This window comes from Ceratotherium simum, chromosome 11 (assembly GCF_057802395.1).
Source record: "Ceratotherium simum simum isolate JZ-2026a chromosome 11, ASM5780239v1, whole genome shotgun sequence".
Taxonomy (NCBI): Eukaryota; Metazoa; Chordata; class Mammalia; order Perissodactyla; family Rhinocerotidae; genus Ceratotherium; species Ceratotherium simum.
Genome location: NC_141910.1, coordinates 61,007,167 through 61,017,709, shown reverse-complemented (window position 1 = coordinate 61,017,709; position 10,543 = coordinate 61,007,167). Strand labels below are relative to the sequence as shown.

At 40.5% G+C, this 10,543-nt stretch overlaps 1 protein-coding gene across 6 annotated transcripts in view; it reads right to left on the bottom strand.

Annotated features, from left to right (window-relative positions):
- Positions 1–1,220: 1,220 nt before the first annotated feature.
- LOC101401621 (retinol dehydrogenase 14) overlaps positions 1,221–10,543 on the bottom strand; it is a 29,197-nt gene continuing 19,874 nt past the window's right edge. For 4 of the 6 annotated variants that reach the window (XM_087437117.1, XM_087437116.1, XM_004418303.3 and 1 more), the window contains one exon: positions 8,970–9,302. In XM_087437117.1, coding sequence (XP_087293243.1) covers positions 8,970–9,302 — 333 coding nt within the window. Of the gene's footprint in view, positions 2,287–5,473; positions 5,938–8,969; positions 9,303–10,543 lie in introns of those variants that run through there. The other 2 variants (XM_004418306.3, XM_087437115.1) reach the window with 2 other exon arrangements.

Below are 10,543 nucleotides of genomic sequence, written 5' to 3'. Positions count from 1 at the left end.
CATTAAATTCAGTGTAGTTCAGTCTATCCTTTACTACCATAATTCCTTTTTCCAATATTGAGATGGTTAAGACAAATAATTAAATTATTAAGTAACTACTTTTGATGCTATAACACAGATGCCTACCATAGTCCTAGTTAGACTCAATTATTTTTGACACTATTGATTCATTACTTATTATTCAAATATCATTATTCAATGTTTACATGTGTCAGGTACTATACTTGATCCTTGAGGAAGAAAAGCAAATAAGAATAGAAAACAAGAATAAAGTCTTTCCTTGGAGAATTCCAACTGTCTAACTGAACTTGTGAACAAATAATTAGTGCACTAAATTCCTGGTAAAGCTGCCAAGATCAATGAAAACAAAGTACAATGAGAATTGGTTCTGCCTACAGGGCTGAGAGAAAGGAACACATTAGAAGGGAATATTAAAGGGTAAGTAGTATTCCCGGTGAAAAGGAAAAGGGTATTCAATTGAAAGAACAGTATCAGGAAAGGCCAAGAGGCAAGTGGGTGGGTGATTGGTCTATACCGAGGACTGGAGGACTGGGTTATACAATGGAATGACCAGAGATGCACTGTCCAAGACATTAGTCACTAGGCACATGTGCCCATTTAAATTCAAATTAACATTATATAAGATTACAAATTCTGTTCTCAGTCATATTTCAAGTCCTCAATAACCACAAGTGTCTAGAGTCTACCATACTGGACAGTGCAGACAGAATTATTTCCATCACTGCAGAAAGTTCGTTTGGACAGCACTGACTGTAAGAGTACAAGGTAAGCCCAGTTCAGGAGAGTCTCAAACGTATATTAGAGTTGAAACTTTAAATAGCAATGGTTTATAAACTACCATATTTTACTAAGTCCCTTCAGGAACAGCCTTCAGGGACTCCAGCCCTGCAGCATTGCTATGACCTGTTTTACCGATCCAGCTTCTGCATATGAGTAAGACTTCTTTTGAAGAAAGAATTCTGCAGCTTTAAAGAAAATAAAAAGCTGGAAATCTACTGTTATGGGCAATTGAAAACCACCACAGGTTTTTAAGCAGGGACATTGTGACACAGATCTGGGTTTTAGAAATATTACCTCTTGAAGTAGCGTGCAAGATGTTTAGGAAGAAAAGACATTGGGCATACCAAGACCAGTAGAGGCTATTGAGATGATAAAGGACTAATTTCAGTAAAATTCCTAAAGAAATACACAACTAAGAATTTGCACCAGTAAATTTATTCCAAGTAAGAATTGTGCACACACCAGGCATATCATTTCCACACAAAACCCAGCATTGTAATAATATTTAACACTTTGGCCATGAAACTCAAAAGATACTTGAAAAACTTCTCGGCTATTTTAAGTCACTGAATTCTTTAATATTTGTAATCCATGCTTGTTCAATTGTAATTTTTAAAATATAATTGTATTGTTCATTATACTTATTTCAGTATTCATTATGCTTTATATATTTAAAACATTTTTTTTCAAGTTTTATGTTGTCCAAAAAATAACATTTTAGTACCTTGAAAATATCCATGTTACCTCTAAGCAGTAGTACTGTAAAACCAAAATTGTTTTCAAGTGGGAAGTGCTCAAGCCACACCATTCCTGATCACAGATATAACTGACATCCAGTTTTATAAATAGCTCTCTTTCAGTCTGTTTCTATTTTAATATGCCAACCATTACTTCACTGATATCCCAGAGTTTTCTTGCAAGAGACTCATCCATAGCTTTGGGCAATAGTTCTTCCTCTTTACAATTCCCGAAGTACTTTCCTGATACACCTTCTACTTCAGGTGAAGAGGCTAAATAAATTGAAGTCTGAGCACCTTCTGCTGGAGTTTTGAAAAAAGCCCACGACACCAAATTGAAAAGTGGTTTGACCAACAGTGGAATGTGTATGTGCCTCCCCAGATTAGTCCGCACAACACCAGGGTGTAACACATTGACAGTAACGTTTGTGCCTTCTAAACGGCGGGCTAATTCTCTGGTAAAAAGAATGTTAGCCAGTTTGCTCCGACTATAACAAAAGCTTTTATTATAGCTTTGTTCACTGTTCAAGTCTTCAAAGTTGATGTCTCCATATTTATAAAGTTTGGAAGAAACTACCACAATCCTGCTGGGAGCTGAACTTTTGAGGAGTCCGAGGAGTAGATTGGTGAGTAGGAAATGCCCCAGATGGTTCACTCCAAACTGCATCTCAAACCCGTCTTCGGTCTTCATATAAGGGCACTGAAAGATCCCTGCGTTATTGATCAAGACGTCCAGTCTGGGCTCTTCCTTTAAATGTCAAAAAAAGAATGGCAGAAATATGAACACAAGCCTTAAATGTAACTAAAATAAAATTTCAAAGAATTCTTGCAAACTTCTAGAAGTCTATAATGCCTGAAACTCTATAATGAGTTTTCAACAACTGAGAGAGAGAGAAAAAACAACACTTGCACGCTTAATAGAAGCCTGGCCTTGTGCTTTTCACGTTATCTCATGTACTCTCTACAACTCTATAAGCAAACTGACGCAACGAAGTTAGGTGACTAGTCCAGTATCACAGGGCTCCTAGGTGGCAAACAAAAATCTGAAGATAAAATCTTCTGACACCAATGCCCTTGCTCTTAATTAGTAAGCTGGCTCGCTTTTCTAATTGGGATTTTCAAACCATAGCCAGCGAGTCCATGTGAGCTAGAGAGTGGAAATACAGCAGAAGACAGGTCAGCACTGTTTATTCCCTCAGCTATAAGTATCAACACCTGGGGGAAAGTTAGACTTGCTTTATTCTGTAGTTTTCTAAGGGCAAATGGTACCACGCAGATGGACCAACTTCAAGTAAATAATTAAATAGGTAATATAAAAATATCAGAAACAACACAATCATAAATACTAAGTCTCACAATAACACAGGAAATTAACAGGAGGTAGGATCAACCAACACCTTTAACCTCTGTCATGACTCCAGAATTCACAGTTCTTTTTCCTTATACGAAATCTACCTCTTGCAAGCTTCAAGGGGACCCAGGATGAAGAGATCTATATAGTCTGAATTTTGCACTTTGACCATGTCCTCCTGTATCTTTCCAGATTAAAGTCCTAAAATTTAGACTGTCCTCAGAGAGAAGTCTTTTCATTCCTTAATTCAGATAAGTTGGTTTTCCCTACCCTTTTCCTGGCTCCTCTCTGTCTCTTTTGATAGGCAGAGAAAAAGAAATGTACAACATGTTCCAGGTGTGAAGACACAGTGATGACTCACGATTAAATTAATTTGAGGTCAAATTTCAAATTTCACTAGCCCTTTTGCCAAGTATAAGTGGAAAGAAAAATGTGTTAAATTTCACAACTGTTATCAAAGCCTGCCTGTCAGGGGATTAACTATTTCTCATTCTGTCTGTCTAAGCACCTTTAGCTTTTCCAATAGTCAACTTCAAAAAGAAGGCAAAAGTTCACCCGTGGGGGAAAGAAAGGAGTGTTCTTTTTCACTAATCCTTTGGAAGAGTTTCATGTATTAATCATTTCTGAGCCATCATTCTTTGCTGGGCTTGTGTTATTTTAAGACTTTATCATTTGCTATTTTTTAAATTCTAGGAGATAAATGACATAAATACCAAGAATACCAACCTGTGGGAAATTTACACTTCCTTTTTTTTTTTTATTCTGATTATAGTCACTGAACTTTAGATCCAGGAAGGAACTTAATACTTAGAAGCAAGAACAACTTAATTATCTCTTTATGTCCCTAACTTTTAATCAGTTGTGTCTCCAATGGCCAAAGTAGTAAAACACCATAGGCATCACGGATGAGTATACCCAGCCCGATCTACATGTTAATGAGGAATGGGAAGACCTACTTTTAATGCTTCCAACATCTCTTATGCATTAATATTATTTCTTATTTCTCAACCTGTTTTACCTGATAATGAAACACTAGCCATAAAAAACAAAAACAAAAAGTCTCTCTACATCTGCAATAGCTCCCAAACTGTGCATCAAGGTGCCCTAGAATGTCATAAGGAACCTAGAGGGTGCTATGGAGTGTTCTCAACTTTCAGGGGAAACAAAGCCATACTCTGTTCAACATCTCAAAAACTACTACCTCCAGGTGGTTCACAGCTTCACCGTTATATTGTGCTATATTCTTTTTGATGATTTCATATCTTTGCAATGCTGAGTGTTTAGCAGTTGGTGTAATAAAATGCAAGTACAATGTTAAAAATCAATGCAGAACAAGAAATGAAGATGGCAACGTCCAACCTGATTCCCAAATCTGAGAAGCTGGGGCAGTGAACAACAGATGCACATTTCGCGTTAGTAATTATGGTTATTGAAGAATTAAATGAAAATATCTTTTTTCCTCTCAGTTAAGTGTATTATTTTTTCAAACAGCTACTAAGTTGTTAGGACATAAATACTTATTAAGTTGTTTGGAACTAATCACTTAATCAATAAACCGGCAGATATTTCTTCTGGCCTAAGGGCATCATGAAAAAATTAGAAAGTTTGGGAACCTCTCCTCTAGACTCAAGAGATTCCATTTCATATAGGCACATTTCCTATGCCAGCTAATTTTAAATCTCACTCTTCTGAATGCCCTCCTGCAAGTCACCTCTGCAGGAAACCCTTCTACCTCAATTTCAACAGAGGGCATCCACTTCAGTGGCATATTTACCACCTAAACAAAGACATCCTCCACCTCACTGGCAGGCAGCAGGCGTACAGCGTAGCACTTAAAACGGCTGGCTCTGGAAACAGATTTTAGGCAAATTACTTAGCCTACCTATGCTTGTAAAAGGGGGATAATAATGCCCACAGAGTTACTGTGAGGATTCCATGACAATAATAGCCAAAGGCACTTTAATTTCATTTAAATTTTTTTTTTTTAAGTATCTGAAATGCTTGGAACAGCTCTTGGCACATAGGAAACCTTCAATAAATGCTAGGTATTATATTATTTTTATTTCTGTCCTGGTTTAGAGCACATGACAACTGGGATTCCAAGCTGCAGTCTAGTCTGGTTAAGGATGGTGCTAATGAGTCCACTGGTGGCAGAGAGCTAAACTTCCCACCCTAGCAGGATGAAAAAAAAATGAAGTGCTCTTAGGCTTTCTGAGAGTAGATGGCTTGGTGCAGATTTTTTTTTTTTTTCTTTGGACACAGAAAAAAACAATCCAAGACCTGGCGGATCTCCTCCTGGGCCATCCTCACATAACAAAAGGAAATGTTCAGAAACTAGTTTATTCTCCTCTCGGGCTCGTGTTTTTCTCAACATTCTTGGAAAACAAGACTGCCCTCCCAAGTTTGCCGGCCTGCAACTCCCAAGCCACCTCAAAACCATTTGCTTGTTTCCACTCTTAGTCTCTGTCTTTCCCAAGGTCACACCTCCTGGACTCCGGGCGACCCCCTCCCGGCTCCCGCCCCGCCCCGCCCGCCGAGGCCCGCGCCGTCCCCTGCTCTCCTGCTGGCTCCCCGAGGCCCACACCTGGAGCATCTCCTGACAGAAGGCGCGCACCGAGCGCAGCGAGGCGAGGTCCAACTCCTTGACGACGAGCTCGCCCGCCCCGCCGGCGTCGGGGCCCCCGGCCTGGCGGAGCTCGCGGCGGAGCTGGCCCGCCGCCTCCTCGGCGCGCGCGCGGTCCCGGCAGCCCATGATCACCCGCGCCCCCAAGCGCAGCAGCTCGGCGGCCGTGGCGCGGCCCAGGCCGCTGTTCGCCCCCGTGATCAGCACTGTCTTCCCGTGCATGAGGCCGGAGTCCCCGCCTGCCTGCAGCCGCTGGGCGCTGGGCCCCACGAACCGCCGGGCCGCCAGCCACAGGGCCCCACCCAGTGCGGCCAGTAGTGCCGCCACTGTAGCCACAGCCATAGCCGCCCGGGCCGAGGGCCCACCGGTCGCTGCGCGGGACTTCCGGAGTCCCCGCCCGCAGCGGGCTGAAGCTGCCACCTGCACGCGAAGAACTCTGGGGCGCAGCCTGTCGTTCCCTGACGGGACGGCGTGGGGCATGCCGGGACTTGTAGTTCCCTTCTGAGGGCACCTGATTGGTTAGGAGAATACAGCGCTCAGGGTCGTGGTGCCTGGGTAGAGCCAGCAGGCTGCTGAGGTTTCTGCCCATGGAAATTCCAGACTGGTAGTGGCCTTCCCCATGGGAATACGAGAGAATTTACAAATCTCTTTATAGGCTGGTTTACAAATCCCACACTTCAGGGCTGGTTTATTGTATTTTCCCTTAAGGGCTCCTGGGACTTGTTAACCCTTAGTTCAATTTATTTTCACCTTCTGGAAAACGGTTCCTGCCCACCTGAAGTCTGAGGAAGGGCTCTTTTTTTTCCATAGATGAGGCTAAGAACTTTAGCAACATGAATCGGTTGCAAATAGAATGGGCCAGGGGTTCTGGAACGTTAGCGTTGCATCAGAATCACTTGCAGGGCTTATAAAAACAAAACAAATAACAGAAGTTTCAGTGTCCCAGTAGCAGAGTTTTGAATCCAATATATCCCAGATGGGACCTGAGAGTTTGCATTTCTAACAAGTTCCCATGTGATTCTGATGCTGCTGATCTGGGAGCCACAGTTTGAGAACTGAAGACTATTATGGCATTGGTCCCTATAGAAAACGTCATCCTTACATGGTCTGACACTGGCAGACATACAGTGGGAAAGCTTGGACTTACTGTAAACATAGACCTCTGAGCAGGCTGATTCACAAGTGCCTCCCCACTCCTTCCAGGAGACTATTAAATGTAACAATGGAAGGGGAAGTGCTTTGTATACTGTAGAATGCTTCAGAAATGTCAGGGGTTATTCCACAGGTACCCATCTTCAAGTTGCAAACTTCATAGCTTTAGACTAAGCCACTCTTAATTCGTTATTCATTCATCTACTCACCCATCCAATACATGCCAGGCCCTGTGCCCTACGAGAGTCACAGAGAAAGAGCACACCATTTCTGCCTTGAGGGTGCTTGCTGTCTGGTACAGAGAACTCCCCTGCCCCAGCCCCCATTCTAGAGTCTTCAGGACAAGAGAAGAGACACAAAACTTGTATAGTTTGAAATAAAGTCCCTAAATGATTTTGATAAACTCTCCTCCACTCCCTTACCTTTGAGAAGGATATAACATGCAGTGAGTAGTCACAATACAAAGAAAACAGCAGTAGAATGCCAGAAGGTTTCTTATGAGCGCTGAGAATGGAGCTTACAGGTGGGAAAGAGCACTGTCACTGAGGATTAGTGGCACCAGGAACAGAACTCATGAAGGGTGGGCCTTTATTCCACCCTATCTGTAATTTGAAGCTGCCTCTCAAACTCATTGAGCCCATAGCACATCTGTTTTCTCTCTCTCTTCCGTTCTATCCATCCATGCCTTTCCTGTCCTTCAAAGTCTGTCTCAGTTCTCTCCATTTCTTGACCTATCCCAGCCCATACAGATCTCTGCTTCAACCTCATGTGTGACCCTCACTTGGCACTGAGGACAAACAGCCCCTTAGTGTTGGCTATTTGAGTTTACACATTTGACTTCTACTAACTGTTACGGTTTTAAATTTGCTAAAGGATGGGCATATGTCTGAGTCTCCCTTGTGGTTTTCACATTGGGGAATGCACAGAAAACAGTAGGTATTCAATAAGTGTTATGACTGATATATTTTGGACTGGCTTACATCAAATTAGGAAGCAGATAAAAAGATGTATGTCAGCAGTGGTCTTCTATAACTAGAGCCAGGGGTGGAATATGTTTATGTGGGTGGTGTAGAGATGGAGACGGGGAGGCAGAAGGACCAAGCGAGGGTGAGGAGGAGAGGAGTCCCTGGACATGCTGTGTAACGGTTGTGTAGCTTAAGCACAGAACATAAGGGAATGACTAATCTGTTCAGGATGGGTCCTGTGGCCATGGACTTAATCACAACAACTCGATTTGGAAGGTTATATAACACAGAGAAAACAGACAGCATATAGCTTTTGCAGTAAGTAAGACCTGAATTTGAATCTTAGTCATACCATTTATTAGCTGCACATCCTTGTATAAGCTATTGAATCTTTTTGAATCTTAGGTTCTTCATTGACTAAAAAGGAGGACAATAATAATATAATGTCACACATGTTTGGTCTGATGAGAAAATGAGGTAATGTGAAAATAACCAGCTCACTGTGCCTAATGTGTAGTAGATTATGGCTAATAATCAATGTTTTTTGAAAACAAAAATCACAACAGAATGACAACAATAAAAGGCCAGGGTACTACACTTCATGTCACATTTTGAAGTGGTGGCCAAGGCTGTTTTTCCGTACAAACATTGGGCCTACCTGCTGGGCACAAAGCCAGAGACTGAAATATGAAGACATGTGGTCTACAGGCATGAACCCACCAAACAAGCTTCAAAGAATCCTTCTCAGGAGGTTCTGTCTGGAGCTCATCTTAGATGGAAAGTGCCCTGTATGAGTAACCAGCTGATTTATTTGTGAATGAGCATTGTCAAATTGGTATACTTATGCAGGGGGAGTGACATTTTCATTTTGCTCTGATTAAAAAGCTGGTCACAGAAACAACAGGCTAAAAACCTCTAATTTTCAAGAGTGTGCTTTACTCTTTCCACCTTTGAAGACTGCTATTCTATGATGATGATGGGTAAAAATTCATTCTGTCTACCAACATCCAAAAATCAGCAATACTTTGTAAAACTAAGTAGGCTTCTGATATAGCCCTTTAAGCATTCAAGCATTCAAGTTTTAAACTTATGAAGAGCCATCATTATGACTTACACACAAAAGTAGGTGCAATGGTATTCAACAGCATTGACAGCTCAAAGAGAAGTAGCTTGAAGGTAACTTGAAGGTTCAAAATGTTTAACAAAAATCAAGAAAACCTTTCCAAATGAACTAAGTTCTGAGGTCCAATCTTCTGAAATAGCTATCTAATTACCCTAGAGATCCACAAGAAGTGGCTTCTGTAATACCAGACTCACTACTTTATTTCTCCTCCCCATCCCTAATTGTTCATTTTTTGATTAATGCCATATGGTACATGAGCTGTGATGGTGCCGAATTTTTGTGCCCCTTGGATGTGGAACATTTGGTCATCAAAGAAGATGTGGGGCCGTATCTTCACCAGGATGGGACCTTTGGGGGCTCCAGCAAGGAAAAGAGCTTCATCTATTTCTAGACCCCATCTGCGAAGAGTTTTCAGCACGCGGGCGCCTGAACTGGCTGCACTCCTGGCTGTAACCAGGTAGGTCCTGATAGGGCAAAGTAACCGTTCATCTTTGGCATAAAACTTCTTTTGCAGTCTGCCTAAATCTTCCAGAAAGCCTTTCAAGGGACCCTGTAAAAGGAACATATGTCACAGCTGTGATCCAATGAGCCAAAGAAAGTGAATGCTGAAAAAGCAGAGGCTTATAAGAGCTTATAAAAGGATATAATACTGCATGTCTCAAGGCTGATGGCACAATTCTGAAACTCCTTGCGTTTATGTGAATACATTTCCTTATATGGAACCATCCTTGCATTCCTGGAATAAACATAGGATGACCATATAATTTACTATCTAAACACAGATATTTTAAGAGTAAAGAAGTTTCTATAAAAAGTTAAACCAGGGCAACAGACATAAACTATCCATGGCAAAATGGGATACTCTAAATAAAGTTCAGTTAATCACCAAAAGCACTACTCTTTTAATTTGCTTTTTGTGAATTGCACATTTTAACATTATAAAGTATACTCCTTTATCTCATTCAATGCCTTCTTGGCTTGAATCCAACCTTGTCTTATATTTACAATTACTTTGTATATCTTCACACTTAGTTTTATTTCCAACCTTTCTGAACACTTAGTTTTAGCTGTAACTCTGGTATGGGGCATGGAATTGGATTTTGCTATGTAATCAAATCTGAAAACCTTGATTTTTAAAATAAAAGTTGAGTTTTAGGCCATTTATATTTATTGGTATTACAAATATATGTGCTAACGGTTCCGTCATGATTTTTATTGCATTTTTCATGTTTAAAGATTTTAAAGCATTGTTCACTAACACGTGTCTTTTTTCTTTGTGCATGTGTGTATACGTGTTTCTTCTAGGAAGAAGTATTGTATTACTTGCTTCTATTGGTTACGTTTATAAATATAACTTTTTATAGTACCCTCAGTCTCTTATTTTTTTTAATCCAGAATCTTATTTTTTACAATGACAAATAATGAAATTAGGTACTTCTTCACTTTTTTCTTATCCTCTATTTCTTCTTCAACTATCTAATTTTACTTATTTCATGTTTCTTGGTGTTTACATTTGCATTATTAAAGATTCTTACATTTCTATTGATCCGTTTAACATTTTATCCTTTAATCAGCTATTGTTACTGAAGATATCAGCATACCTATTCTTCCTTAGATTTTTTTCCTCCCCATTTTTTCAATTTTCATTAGTTATATAATTTCTACATTGTTAGGGCACATAATATGTGCTTTCTTTTCTGTCATCCTAATCTCTACAATTGTTTTAGTTTCAGTTCTATGGTTAAATATATTTTATGCCCATTTGCGCCTTTGTGTTTCTAGTCATTTACA